The sequence below is a fragment of the Heteronotia binoei genome, chromosome 8, assembly GCF_032191835.1.
Source record: "Heteronotia binoei isolate CCM8104 ecotype False Entrance Well chromosome 8, APGP_CSIRO_Hbin_v1, whole genome shotgun sequence".
NCBI lineage: Eukaryota > Metazoa > Chordata > Lepidosauria > Squamata > Gekkonidae > Heteronotia > Heteronotia binoei.
The window spans coordinates 132,100,450-132,115,364 of record NC_083230.1 but is presented as its reverse complement, the minus strand read 5'-3'; the positions used below and the strand labels follow the sequence as shown (position 1 = coordinate 132,115,364).

The window sequence follows — 14,915 nt, the reverse complement described above, 5'->3', positions numbered from 1 at the left end:
ACAGACACCCTGGGAAGTAGAAGGGGCTGAGAGAGCTCTGACAAAAACTGCCTTTTCTAGAACAGCTCTGGCGAGAGCTATGACTAACCCAAGATCACTCCAGCAGCTGCATGTGAAGGAGGAGTGGGGAATCAAAGCCGGTTCTCCCATTTAAGAGTCCCCTCACTTAACCACTACACCAAACTGGCTCTCTTCTTCGGTTCCCCAGCCAGATGGGACAGAAACCTGGTGGCTTGTTGGCTGCTCCTCCTCTTCCCTGGCTAGTCTGTGGGGAACAGGTGAACGTTGGATGCTGCACAGAATCAGCTCCCACCTGTGCTGGCAACCAGCTGTCAGTGGAGCCCAGGGCTTTTTGAAGCTCACACTGGGAAAGGGATCATGTTAAAAGGAAGTGTGTCTTCCAGCCAGAAAGGATGATTTCTCACCTGCTTTTCAAAATGGAAGGGGTCGGTGGCATTTCTTTCAGACAAATTAACCTCGAAATGTAGGGACTGACTCCAGAAAGACAGGATTTCCCAGACTGCCACCGGGTTTGACCAGTGTGTTGCAGAAACATTTCTGGTTTGGAGGTGGAGGGACAATGGCCATGGTTGCTGTTGCTGCTTAAAACCCAGGGAGCCAAGAAAACTCTCGATGCCTCTTCCAATGCTAGCATTCAGCGGCATTCAAGAAACGTTGGCATCAGAAAAACTTGACCTCCTCAGCACTCAGCTGGGCAACCTTGTAGTCCCTTGGAGCTACACCTGATTGGGACTCAGCCGTGGTGTCCTCGTGGCCGATGGCTCGAAGCCTCAGCCTCGCTTTGAGGATTTCACGCAGTGCCCGGAAGCACAGTTACGGCTGCAGCTGCTTGGTGGGGTAGAAACCGAGCGGCCCCCATGCCAGGGGGCTCTGCTGGCCTTTGCAGTGAGCAGCAGAAGTACATCTTGTGCCACTCAGCAGCCCTCCAGAAGAGACACAGAGCCTCAGGGAAAAGCGAGGGCTCTTCCAAACAAGGGCAAAGGCATTGGGCTTCCCCAGTCCCAAAGAGAACTTCCTGCAGACCTTGTTGCAGTCTGCAGTCTTCAGGCCTCCTCAGAAGGAGGCGGGGTGCAGGTAGGGTCTTCTCACAGTGCCCCAGAAGCAGCTGCGGAAGGGACAGAGACCCAGGACCTGCACTCAGGCATGTAGCCAGCCAGCCAGACTCCAACCAGCTGCTCATGGGCCAGGAATAAGGAGGATGGATGGATGTGTGGTTGGAACGCCAGTGGTCCTTTAGAAGATGTGAACGTAAGAGCAAGTTGTGTACCAAGGCACCTGTGGAGAACAGGATGTGTGACAGGGCATGACCATGCAAAACCGGCAGATGGTGAAGTCGTTCAGCAGTTGAGGGCATCCGAGTACGTTTAGGTGGTGGGCATTGCGATGGAGATGATGGAGGTTTTGTGGACTTGATGTGGGCTCTCCAGGGCTACATGAGCTTCCTACATGCTCGGAGGGGAGATTGGCTGTGTCTAGTCATGGAGCCACGGGAAACGTCACACAAAGGGTTTCATGTCATTGATTCTTGGGGTTTTATTGCAGTGACGGGGGGTTCTCTGTATTTTGAAGCCCAGCCTAGCTACCTTAATTCTGATGAAAGACAGATGGCCCAGACTCTGGACTCTCCACCCGAGGGAGGCTGAGGGGCTACTGGCTTTGCTGACTTTTATGCCAGAGGTCAAAGCCTTTGCACCAGCTAATGCGCGTGGCTGACTGATGCTGCTCTGGTTATATTAGAGTAATACGATTTTATGGGAACAGATTCGGGTTTTTTTTAAAAAAAATGTTAATTATTTCACATTATTAGCTGCCTTGAAAATTTTACATTTTGAAGTGAGGTAAAAATATTTTAAACATATTATAATTCAATGCCAGGGGTGGGGAGGGCACATGGGTTTGTGTTTGGGATGTACAGGGCATATGGGCAGAAGGTAGCTAAGCACACGGATAAGCTTGCGCATCCTTCCCCCATGAGAACAAGAAATATTTCCCTGCTCTCAAACGTGGTTTAGAAAACTGGCATCAAAATGTGCAGACTGGCCAAGAGCACATCTTACTCTCTAGAAGTGAAACTCTTGATTGCCTTTCAGTGTTCATTCACGTTTGGACACCACCAGTGGGGATACTGGGGTGGCAATTCCAGCGCCAGCTATTCTGTCCCATCCTCTTTGCCTTCAGCTATTGCATAATTTCCAATGACTGAGAGCCAGAGACCGTTCACCCTGCTCACTGCCCAGCTGCTCAGCATCAACCCAACCCCACAGGGCCCAGGAGGAAAGACCTGAGCCACAGCCGGGCACCTGCAGAGAGGTTCTTGGGAAAGCACCCTCCTAACCCAGCAGGAGCTAGTCAAAAGCTGTGTGTGCGTGTGTGAGGGGCTCACCACCTACTTCTGCACTGTTGCCTGATGGAAGCTTGGGAACATTCGGGGGAGAATGCGGGCAGGCAGGGGTTTCTTCCTTCCTTCCTGCTCTATAGCACCAGAAGAATGAACAGATCCTACCTCTCTTACCACTCCATTGATGCAAGCGTGAAACCCCACTACAGCCTAAAGAAGCCTACTCCAACTTAAGTGGCTCTCCCCTTGGAGGGAAGCTTCTTGGAGAATGGATGGATCCAGGGCTTCTTTGGTAGCAGGAACTCCTTTGCATATTAGGCCACACAGCCCTGATGTAGCCAATCCTCCAAGAGCTTACAGTAGGCCCTGTAAGAAGAACCCTGTAAGCTCTTGGAGGCTACATTGGGGTGTGTGGCCTAATATGCAAAGGAGTTTCTGCTACCAAAAATGCCCCGGATGGATCCATCCCAAGGCCCCCACCCTCTGCAGCACAGCCTCGTTAGAGAGAGCCCATTTCCCCCTACTTTTGCACGAGCTGGGCTTGGTTGGAACATTTCAACCACCCTAAGATCAGCAAGTGCCGCCCAATCGCCTCTGCACTGGGGCTGGGGGAGATGCTTCCCTCTGTCCATCATGTCCCGCCTGGTTCCAGGATCAAGAGCTGGGGCCAGGCAGACAAGTCCCCTCCAAGAGCAGCACCATGCTGGATCAAGCACACACCCTGGTCCCAGCCGGCCCGACCCTTGAGGACTCGGCTGCATCCAGACGGGTTCCTGAATCCCCTCTGAACTCTTTGGTCAGGGGCAGCTTAGCTCTCCGCAACACTTTGAAGGCCAACCGTTGACAGTAGGGTTGCCTAGGGTTACCAGCTCCCACTGTGGGCAACAGACTCCTCCAAATGACCTCTCCAATGGCCTGGTGGTCTCTGGAAGGGTTACCAGCTCCAGGCTGGGAAATCCTGGGGGATTGGGGGATAGAGCCTGGCAAGCCCAGCAGCTCGGCTCTCGCACCCAGCGCAGCTTAGGGTTGCTGACTCAGTGGAGAACAATGCCATTTTCTCCAGGGGAACTAATCTCTGTTGTCACTCCAGGAGATCTTTAGGCCCTACCTGGAGGCTGGCAACTCTGTCCTGCCCCCTGCATGGAATGCAGAAAAGAGCTGGGGGAGGGGGTGTGGGCTGAGGCAGAACTCCCTCCGCCCCCTCTCCCGCAGCTCTACCCAGCATGAATGGAAGACTTGGTGCATCCCCAAAACCAAGGGCAATTCTGTGCTCCCCCATCATTACACTTCAGAGCATCTGAAAGCAGATTTTGAAAGAACTTTCCCCGACATTCATTCATTCAGTCACTAAAAACTCCCACAAGCGTTGCGGGGGGGAGCAGCACAGTACCCCCCGCCCAGCAAGATATAGCTTTAGTAAACCATAACAAAACAAGGTGGCTATAGATATAGATATATAGATATTTGTTCTTTTTTTTCCTTTTCAAATATATAGCTGATTAAAAAGATGCAAAAATGAGTGACTAAGACGGCGTAGGTGGGGATCGTGGCCCCGGCGGATCCTCTCGTGGGGATCCCCGGCAGATCTACAGAAATGCACAGAGATTATAGAGCTTCCTTCAATGCGTCCCACGACCCCCGAGAAAACGAGACCTCCCCCCTCCCCCGTGAACGTTGGCAAAGCAGAAGTGGCAGGACTCCCCACTTGCCTCCCTTCAATGCCCCCAAACATGCTTCTATCCATGCGACTGCAGCCCCGCCCCTCACCAGGGCAAAGGAACAGAGTCCTCCGAAAGGCGGGGCCTTCTCTGTGTGTGTGTGCATGTGTGTGTGTGTGTGTGTGTGTGTCTCAGCCTCCCTCCCCACAGGCGTTTCCTTCTTGTCCTCCTCTTGGGGTGGGACTGGGAGGAGCTGCGATGGAGTGGGGGGTGCTAGCCGAGCACACGTGGGGAGAGCTTGCTGACTTCCTACGTGAGGCTCCCTTTCTGCCTTTTCCTGATGGCTTCCCGCACACTGGCAGAAGCTCTTCTCCAGCACCCTCGCTTCGCAACTGATGCCACCCATGAATGCCAATGCCAGCCTATAGACTGCTCACGCCAGTCCATCTCTCCTTGCTGACTGTATAGTGACCCACTTTCGGGGTCCCTGTGGAGGGGGGTCTCGGCCCCTTTCTAAAGACCCCCCCATTGGCACCTGACCCTCCGAAGGACCACTTTGCACCCCAGAAACAAGCGCAACTGCATTGAGATGCCACCAGCCCTTCACAGCCCATTGCAATGCAGCCACCCCTCTCCCCCACGGTCAGATCGCACAAACACCTTATCCTCCCCTCCGCCTCCCGTTGCCTGCACTCTGAGCCTACAGCAGTGACCTCCCGATGGGTAGGATGGATTTGCGAGGAATGCCCCCCCCTTCTTCCTCCCTCCGCCCCTCGGTGGACTCTCTGGCGGAAGGACACGTCCGGTGAGATGCGGGTCGCCCTTCCTGGGAGAGAGAGAGGCGAGGGAGGGAGGGGGGAGATTCCATGCAACGTCCTGTTTCCCGAGAGGGAGGCCAGGTGCCCGTGGGAGGGGGGGAGGGAGGGAGAGAGAGAGGGGGAAAGGGAGGGGGGTCCTCACCCACTCCCCGCCCTTCAGTGCAGTGGTCAGAGTAGAAAGAGAATCCGAAGGGTTCCTGTTTCCTAGTCTAGGAGACGTGGCCCCCCGCCCGTGAGCGAGTCGGCCCCGGAAAAGCCCCCCAGGGCCGCCCAGAACGGTCAGCTGTCGACCAGTGGCTTGAGAGCCCGCTCAATGTTCATGCGGTGCCCAACCCGCGTCACCCCCAGCTCCACAAAGTCCTCCTTAGTCAGGGCGGGCAGGTGGGTGCCCTCGATCTCGTTGTCCTCAAACTTGTCCCGGTGCTCGACGAGGTTGATGCTTTCCAGCCAGTCCCCGACGTCGTACTTGTTCCACAGGTGCAGGGGCTTCTGCGTGAAGGGCCGAGGGGGGTGGAGGGTGTGCAGGGGGGGTCCCGGGGAGGGCGAGGGCGAAGGGGACCGGCTACGGGCGCTCACACTCCTCACCACAAAGCGCACCTCCTTGGGCTCGTGGGGGATGGAGAGGCTGGAAGATTTGAGGATGGTGGGCGGGGTGAGCCCGTAGGGCCGCATGGTGCTGAGCGGGTCTGTCCGATCCAGGGTGGGCTTCACCGGGCTGGGGGTGCGGCGGGTTACAGGGTAGCGGCTTCCGGGACGCACGGTGTAGGTGGTGCCGGAGCTCCGCTGGGAAATGGTGCTCAGTTCTCCTAAACTACTGAAAAGTCTGTGGAGAGAGAGTGGGGCGGGGAGAGAGAAAGGAAGCACAAGCAGTGGTCAGAGAAAGTCTTGGGCAGGGGGGGACACACCCACACGAACACACAACCTGCACAGGAACGGGGGGGGGGGAGGTCTTGTGGTTGTGCAGCTGATGCTCCTTCACCTCCAGGATGGCCAGTTCCCAGAGAAAACAGCACACGTGAGCATCCCTCCTCACTGTCTCCTCTGGTCTAGTGCCGCACCCAGCAGACTGTTCAGCGGTGAAGGCCCTGGCTTTTCGATCTGAGACCCCCGCCTCCTGACACAAGAGCTTCTGTTTCCTTGCAAAAACGATCAGATCAAATGGGATGCTCTCCCCAAGGAAGAGGGAGAACCCTGCGGGTTCAGGCCAGTGGTCCATCTAGGGCTGCAAACAGTGGGGTGGGGAATTCCTGGAGAGTTTGGGGCTAGATCCTGGGGAAGTGAGGGAGCCCAGTGATGTACAAAGTTGCCATTTTCTCCAGGGGGGCTGATTTCTGCAGCCTGGCGTTCCACTGTAATTCCAGGAGATCTGCAGCCACCACCTGGAAGCTGGCCAACGGAACCCCAGCATCCTGCCCACACACTGGGCACAGAGGCCCAGGCCTCCCCTTGTGGGGAAGCAGCCAGCTGGAGTGGAATTCTAGCAGGAGCTCCTTTGCATATTAGGCCACACAGCCCTGATGTAGCCAACCCTCCAAGAGCTTCCAGGGCTCTTCTTGCAGGGCCTTCTGTAAACTCCAGGAGGATTGGTTACATCAGGGGAGTGTGGCCTGTTATGCAAAAGAGTTCCTGCAACAAAAAAGCTATCTATATATCCATCCATCCATGGCTTCTTTTGTAGCAGGAACTCCTTTGCATATTAGGCCACACATACCCTGATGTAGCCAATCCTACAAGAGCTCACAGGGCTCTTCTTACAGGGCTTTCTGTAAGCTCCAGGAGGATTGGCTACATCAGGGATGTGTGGCCTAATATGCAAAGGAGTTCCTGCAACAAAAAAGATATCCATCCATCCATCCATCCATCCATCCATCCATCCATCCATCCAGGGCTTCTTTTGTAGCAGGAACTCCTTTGCATATTAGGCCACACACACCCTGATGTAGCCAATCCTCCAAAAGCTCACAGGGCTCTTCTTACAGGGCTTTCTGTAAGCTCCAGGAGGACTGGCTACATCCCGGGCTTTGGCCGAACGGCGAGGGGGTCTTGGGGCTGACAGCCTTGATTCGCAGAGCTGCTTGCTGGGCTTGTGGGTCGCATCCCTCAGCCACCCGCTTGTACCAGTCCTGGGGAAAGGGGGTGGTTTTGACATAAGCAGGCAGCAAAAGAACTAGAGCCCGGAGGCATCGCTTGCCCTGTTGGGGAGGGGGGTTTCTATGTGTCAGCCCTGTAGGCAGGCAGTCCAAAAGTCCGACTAGTCCCAGCTGCTCAATGCTCGGATAAGTTTGAGGTAGGGTTGCTAGGTCCAATTCAAGAAATATCGGGGAACTTTGGGGGGTGGAGCCAGGAGACATTGGGGGTGGAGCCAGGAGCAAGGGTGTGACAAGTATCATTGAACGTCAAAGGGAGTTCTGGCCATCACATTTAAAGGGACCGCACACCTTTCAAATGCCTTCCCTCCATTGGAAATAATGGATAGGGGCACCCCCTTTGGGGGCTCATTGAATTGGACCTCTTGGTCCAATCTTTTTGACACTTGGAGAGTATTTTAAGGAGACGCAGCAGATGCTGTGCTGAAAATTTGGTGCCTCTGCCTCAAAGGACAGCCCCTCAAAGCACCAGATGCCCACGGATCAATTCTCCACTATATCCTATAGGAATCGGTCTTCACAGGGAATAATGGAGTGCCCAGCAGACACTGCCCTCCCCCCTCCCACTTTTTGATGACCCTGAAGTGGGGGGAGGGCCTCTAAACCTAGTTTGAGGGCTCACACTTGGAGAGCCTCTGGGGCCCCCCTTCCCCTGAGAAGAGACAGCAACGAGCCCCCCCCCCCACTTTGCCAGGGCTGGCTCCTCGGCCAGCTGCACCTCTCCACTGGAACCAGCCAGGCCCATTGGCTGTCCTCTCTTGTGGGGGGATGCTGTGGGGGTGTACCTGGCAGACAGGAGTCTTCTTGTAAGCCCCGGGATCACTCCCCCAGGCAGTGCTTCTAAGGGGTCCCAAACTCTTCAGTATGGGGCAGGGATGCTCTGTTTCTTGGTGCTTGGGGGGGGGCACAGTGAGAGGGCTTCTAGTGTCCTGGCCCCACTGATGGACCTCCTGATGGTGCCTGGTTTTTTGGCCCCTGTGTGACACAGAGTGTTGGACTGGATGGCCCATTGGCCTGGTCCAACATGGCTTCCCTTATGTTCTTATGTCTGGGGCAGTGATGCTCTGTATTCTTGGTGCTTGGGGGGGGGCAACAGTGGGAGGGCGTCTAGTGTCCTGGCCCCATTGATATATATAAAAAAATTTTTGGCCACTGTGTGATACAGAGTGATGGACTGGATGGGCCATTGGCCTGATCTAACATGGCTTCTCTTCTGTTCTTATGTGACACAGAGTGTTGGACTGAATGGGCCATTGGCCTGATCTAACATGGCTTCTCTTATGTTTTTATGTTCTCTTGATAGCGCCTGGGTTTTTTGGCCGCTGTGTGACACAGTGTTGGACTGGATGGGCCACTGGCCTGATCCAGTATGACTTCCCTTATGACCTTATGTGACACAGAGTGTTGGATTGGATGGGCCATTGGCCTGATCCAACAGGGCTTCTCTTATGTCCTTATGTGACACAGAGTGTTGGACTGGATGGGCCATTGGCCTGATCCAACACGGCTTCTCTTATGTCCTTATGTGACACAAAGTGTTGGACTGGGTGGGCCACTGGCCTGATCCAACATGGCTTCTCTTCTGTTCTTATGTGACAGAGTGTTGGACTGGAGGGACTATTGGCCTGATCCAACAGGGCTTCTCTTATGTTCTTATGTGACACAGTGTGTTGGACTGGAGGGGCCACTGGCCTGATCCAACATGGCTTCTCTTATGTTCTTATGTGACACAGAGTGTTGGACTGGAGGGACTATTGGCCTGATCCAACATGGCTTCTCTTCTGTTCTTATGTGACACAGAGTGTTGGACTGGAGGGACTATTGGCCTGATCCAACAGGGCTTCTCTTATGTTCTTATGTGACACAGTGTGTTGGACTGGAGGGGCCACTGGCCTGATCCAACATGGCTTCTCTTATGTTCTTATGTGACACAGAGTGTTGGACTGGAGGGGCCATTGGCCTGATCCAACATGGCTTCTCTTATGTTCTTATGTGACACAGAGTGTTGGACTGGAGGGGCCATTGGCCTGATCCAACATGGCTTCTCTTATGTTCTTGTGTGACACAGAGTGTTGGACTGGAGGGGCCACTGGCCTGATCCAACATGACTTCTTTTATGTCCCAAGGGAATCAGAAGGGTGCTCCCTCCCACCTATGCTGAGGCTTCTTCTTGGGGGGAGGGGGAGCTCAAAGGAATATCTCTAATCTGGACCACTAGCCTGAAGCCGGACTGGGGTTACCAGCCTCCAGGTTGTGGCTGGAGTTCTCTACAATTCACAACTAATCTCTGGACTGCAGCGATTAGTTCCCCTTGGAGACCAGGGCAGCTTCAGAGGACGGACTCTCTTGCATCATATCCCTGCCAAGCTCTGTCCTTCTCAGGCACCCCCTCCCCAATGTCCTGGAAATTCCCAAGCCACAAGTGGCAAGCACTGAGTGGGAAAGCAAAAGCTCTTGGCCTTCCCCAGTGACATGACGCAGGCCAGAGAGCCAGCTGGCATCTCTGGACCTTAAGCCTGGCCTCCTCTTTCCAGTACAAAAGGGCCTTGGCTCCAGTTGAAGGACAGGCCAAGGAAGCGCCAAGGAGGAAGGCAAGAACCCGCCTGCTCAGCCTCCAAAGTGGTTCCTGGGAGAATGGGGGCAAGAGCCCCTTCAGGAGGGCTGTCCAGGGACCCCTTGAGAAAGGAGGTGGGACGTCTGAGCTGAGCCAGCAGGGATAGGCCCTAGGCTTCTTCCAAACAGGCACTCTTCTTCCTGCCCCCCACAACAAACTGCCCAAGACATCTGCCTGCCTCCCTCCCTCAGGAATTCCTGTAGTTCATCCTTGTAGTCAAGGAGCAGAGACTGGTTGGGTGCATCCTTTAACACCTACAAGAAAGCGTCTCGTCAAGCACCTGCTCCTCCCCTCCATCCCTTAGTTGTTGTAGATTTTCCGGCTGTCTGGCTGTCGTCTTGGCATAGTAGCACCTGCCGTTTCGCCAGCAGCTGTGCCTGGCCTCCTCAGAGGTTTTCTGTGTTAGAGCTCTGAAGAGGCCAGTCACAGCTGCTGGCAAAACGTCAGGTCTCACAATGCCAAGACCATGGCCAGACAGCCTGGGAAATCTACAACAGCTAATGAACTACGGCTGTGAAAGCCTTGGCCAACCATTGCCCTTGGCCTCTCTGCCAAGATGCGGAGCCGTGCCAATCCAGGGCAGCCTGAATAGTCAGGAAGGGCCACAGCTAAGGGGGGGCACATGCCATGGAGACAGCGTTCAGGCAAGAAGAGCCACAAAAGAGACGGGCAAGGAGTTGCCCGGCTATCCTGAGGGGCCCACTGGCCGTGTGCTGCCAAGTGCCAGGGCCAAGCAACTCAGCAGCAAGAGCACCCAAGAGAGGGACGGTGTATGTGGGCAGGTGGCTGGGCGGGGGAGGGTTATCCTTTGGGCAGCTCTGACAGGGCCAAAGAGCTACTTCCCTCTGCTAGGCTGCTAGAGCCAGTTTGGTGCAGTGATGAAGTGCGCGGACTCTTATCTGGGAGAACTGGGTTTAATTCCCCACTCCTCCACTTGCACACGCTGGAATGGCCTTGGGTCAGCCAGAGCTCTCTTATCTGGGAGAACCGGGTTTGATTCCCCACTCCTCCGCTTGCACCTGCTGGAATGGCCTTGGGTCAGCCAGAGCTCTCTTATCTGGGAGAACCGGGTTGGATTCCTCACTCCTCCACTTGCACACGCTGGAATGGCCTTGGGTCAGCCAGAGCTCTCTTATCTGGGAGAACCGTGTATGATTCCCCACTCCTCCGTTCGCACCTGCTGGAATGGCCTTGGGTCAGCCAGAGCTCTCTTAACTGGGAGAACCGGGTTTGATTCCCCCCTCCTCCACTTGCAGCTGCTGGAATGGCCTGGGGTTAGCCAGAGCTCTCTTATCTGGAAGAACCGGGTTTGACTCCCCCCTCCTTCACTTGCAGCTGCTGGAATGGCCTTGGGTCAGCCAGAGCTCTCTTATCTGGGAGAACCGGGTATGATTCCCCACTCCTCCATTCGCACCTGCTGGAATGGCCTTGGGTCAGCCATAGCTCTCTTAACTGGGAGAACCGGGTTTGATTCCCCCCTCCTCCATTTGCACCAGCTGGAATGGCCTTGGGTCAGCCAGAGCTCTTATCTGGGAGAGCTGGGTTTTTTTCCCCACTCCTCCACTTGCAGCTGCTGGAATGGCCATGGGTTAGCCATAGCTCTCTTATCTGGGAGAACCAGGTTTGATTCCCCAATCCTCCACTTACACCTGCTGGAATGGCCATGGGTCAGCCATAGCTCTCTTATCTGGGAGAACCGGGTTTGATTCCCCAGTCCTCCACTTGCAGCTGCTGGAATGGCCTTGGGTCAGCCATGGCTCTATTATCTGGGAGAACCGGGTTTGATTTCCCACTCCTCCACTTGCAGCTGCTGGAATGGCCTCGGGTCAGCCATAGCTATCTTATCTGGGAGAACCGGCTTTGATTCCCCACTCCTCCACTTGCAGCTGCAGCAACGGCCTTGGGTCAGCCATGTCTATCTTATCTGGGAGAACCAGGTTTGATTCCCCACTCCTCCACTTGCAGCTGCTGGAATGGCCTTGGGTCAGCCAGAGCTCTCTTATCTGGGAGAACCGGGGTTGATTCCCCACTCCTCCACTTGCAACTGCTGGAACGACCTTGGGTCAGCTGTAGCTCTCGCAGTTGTCCTTGAAGGGCAGCTGCTGTAAGAGCTCTCTCAGCTCCACCCACCTCACAGGGTATCGGAAGATAAAGGAGATTGTGAGCCGCTCCGAGTCTCTGATTCAGAGAGAAGGGCAGGGTATAAATCTGCAGTTCTTCTTCACTAACTGTGATCATGGCCAGCCCTGGGCGGAGAGGACTGGGCTGTGCATTGGCAAAGCTCCTCTAAGCACTGGCCACCTCTTAGCCCCACCCCCACCCCCAAGTCTCCCTGGCAGCCTCGAGGGACAGAAGCCCCACTGGAGGACAGCCTGGGGGGCTCAGGTGCTGAGGAGGAAGAAGCTGCCAGCTGCACGCCAGAACATCCGTGGAAAGGAAAGCTTGTCTCAGGCCACAAAGGGAGAGCAGTCCGCCCTGCAGGCATCCAGCAGCTCTGGGAAGAGCCTGGCCCTGGGGGGGAGGTGCCCCACTTGCTTCCCCTGCCCTCACCTCTTCCTGCCAAAAGGGGGGAGGGAGGGGGCTGGAATTTAAAGGGGGGGAACTTGAGGGAGGGGCCTATTCAACTCTATTCAATAGAGAAGGCAGAGAAAGAAGTACTTTTCTCCCTTTCTCACAATACGAGAACTCGTGGGCATTTAATGAAATTGCTGAGCAGTCGGGTTAGAAGGGATAAAAGGAAGTCCTTCTTCACCCAAAGGGGGATTAACACGTGGAACTCACTGCCACAGGAGGTGGCGGCAGCTGCAAGCATAGACGGCTTGAAGAGGGGACTGGATTAAAATATGGAGCAGAGGTCCATCAGGGGCTATTAGCCACAGCGTATTGTTGAAACTCTGTCTGGGGCAGTGATGCTCTGTCTTGTTGGTGCTTGGGGGACAGCTGTGGAAGGGCTTCTAGTATCCTGGCCCCACTGATGGACCTCCTGATGGCACTTGATGTTTTTGGCCACTGTGTGACACAGAGTGTTGGACTGGATGGACCATTGGCCTGATCCAACATGGCTTCTCTTGTGTTCATAACTCTGTCTGCTTGTGATTTTTCTACTGAACACCACCACCCCCTCTCCGCCAAACACTTTGACTTGTACTGAAGGAAAAAAATGCACATCCTTGTGAATTTGTCCAGCAGAGATGCTCTGGGAAGTGTCCATATTACTTTCTCTGTGATCTCGGAGAGCCAAGGGGTGCTGGGGAACAGGCCACCTCTGCCTTCATTCCTTGCCTCGCAGGACTGTGGAAGATCGGCACGGATGCCCGTCACGGGGTCTGGCTTGAACTCGACATGAGCGAAGCCATGACGTCTCCCCCCTGGTGTTCATCGCAAAGACTGAGCAGAATTGCTCCTGCCGGGGCTTGTGGCAGGACCCCCCGGAGTGCAGGCCTTCCCAAAAAGCAGCATGAGACTGTCCCCCGTCAACGTCATCCAAAGGTCACTTGGGAGGATGAGGATCATGAGCAAGCCCTTGGGAGTGGTTCCTCCTCGTCTCTTGCGCTGGGAGGCCTCTGGAGCTTCTGCTAGGGCTCTGTCCGCAGGCTCATGTGAGCCCAGGGCAGCCTACCCACCATGTTCCTGGGGGAGAGGCGGGGGAGCTGTAAGACTCCCTCGTGGTACCCCTTTACCCAAGCAGAGTCTCCCTGAATGCTTCTGAGACCGTTCCAAGAGCATGATCTGCCCCAGTTCAATAACTGACTACAAGAGAAGAAGATGATGATATTGGATTTATATCCTGCCTTCCACTCCGAAGAGTCTCAGAGCGGCTCACAATCTCCTTTCCCTTCCACCCCCACAACAGACACCCTGTGAGGTAGATGAAGATATTGGATTTATATCCCGCCTTCCGCTCCGAAGAGTCTCAGAGCGGCTCACAATCTCCTTTCCCTTCCTCCCCCACAACAGACAGCCTGTGAGGTAGATGAAGATATAGGATTTATATCCCGCCCTCCACTCCAAAGAGTCTCAGAGCGGCTCACAATCTCCTTTCCTTTCCTCCCCCACAACAGACACCCTGTGAGGTGGGTGGGGCTGCAGAGGGCACTCACAGCAGCTGCCCTTTCAAGGACAAACTCTGCCAGAGCTCTGGCTGACCCAAGGCCATGCTAGCAGGTGCAAGTGGAGGAGTGGGGAATCAAACCCAGTTCTCCCAGATAAGAGAGCTCTGGCTGACCCAAGGCCATTCCAGCAGCTGCAAGTGGAGGAGTGGGGAATCAAACCCGGTTCTCCCAGATAAGAGAGCCATGGCTGATCCAAGGCCATTCCAGCAACTGCAAGTGGAGGAGGGCGGATCAAACCCAGTTCTCCCAGATAAGAGAGCTCTGGCTGACCCAAGGCCATTCCAGCAACTGCAAGTGGAGGAGGGGGGATCAAACCCGGTTCTCCCAGATAAGAGAGCTATGGCTGACCCAAGGCCATCCCAGCAGGTGCAAGTGGAGGACTGGGGAATCAAACCCGGTTCTCCCAGATAAGATAGCTCTGGCTGACCCAAGGCCATTCCAGAAGCTGCAAGTGGAGGAGTGGGGAATCAAACCCGGTTCTCTCAGATAAGAGAGCTCTGGCTGACCCAAGGCCATTCCAGCAACTGCAAGTGGAGGAGTGGGGAATCAAACCCGGTTCTCTCAGATAAGAGAGCTCTGGCTGACCCAAGGCCATTCCAGCAGCTGCAAGTGGAGGAGTGGGGAATCAAACCCGGTTCTCCCAGATAAGAGAGCCATGGCTGACCCAAGGCCATTCCAGAAGATGCAAGTGGAGGACTGGGGAATCAAACTCTGTTCTCCCAGATAAGAGAGCTCTGGCTGACCAAAGGCCATTCCACCAGCTGCAAGTGGAGGAGTGGGGAATCAAACCCGGTTCTCCCAGATAAGAGCTCTGGCTGACCCAAGGCCATTCCAGCAGCTGCAAGTGGAGGAGGGGGGAATCAAACCCTGTTCTCCCAGTTAAGAGAGCTATGGCTGACCCAAGGCCATTCCAGCAGCTGCAAGTGCAGGAGTGGGGAATCAAACCCAGTTCTCCCAGATAAGAGAGCTCTTGCTGACCCAAGGCCATTCCAGCAACTGCAAGTGGAGGAGGGGGGATCAAACCCGGTTCTCCCAGAAAAGAGAGCTCTGGCTGACCCAAGGACATTCCAGCAGCTGCAAGTGAAGGAGGGGGGAATCAAACTTGGTTCTCCCAGATAAGAGACCTCTGGCTGACCCAAGGCCATTCCAGCAGCTGCAAGTGAAGGTGGGGGGAATCAAACCTGGTTCTCCTAGATAAGAGAGCTAT

At 55.1% G+C, this 14,915-nt stretch overlaps 1 protein-coding gene across 1 annotated transcript in view; it reads right to left on the bottom strand.

Annotated features, from left to right (window-relative positions):
- Positions 1–4,936: 4,936 nt before the first annotated feature.
- Positions 4,937–14,915, bottom strand: part of SHANK3 (SH3 and multiple ankyrin repeat domains 3) — a 613,814-nt gene continuing 603,835 nt past the window's right edge. Inside the window, 1 exon segment of the mRNA XM_060246058.1 lies at positions 4,937–5,658. Coding sequence (XP_060102041.1) covers positions 5,115–5,658 — 544 coding nt within the window. The 3' untranslated portion in view covers positions 4,937–5,114.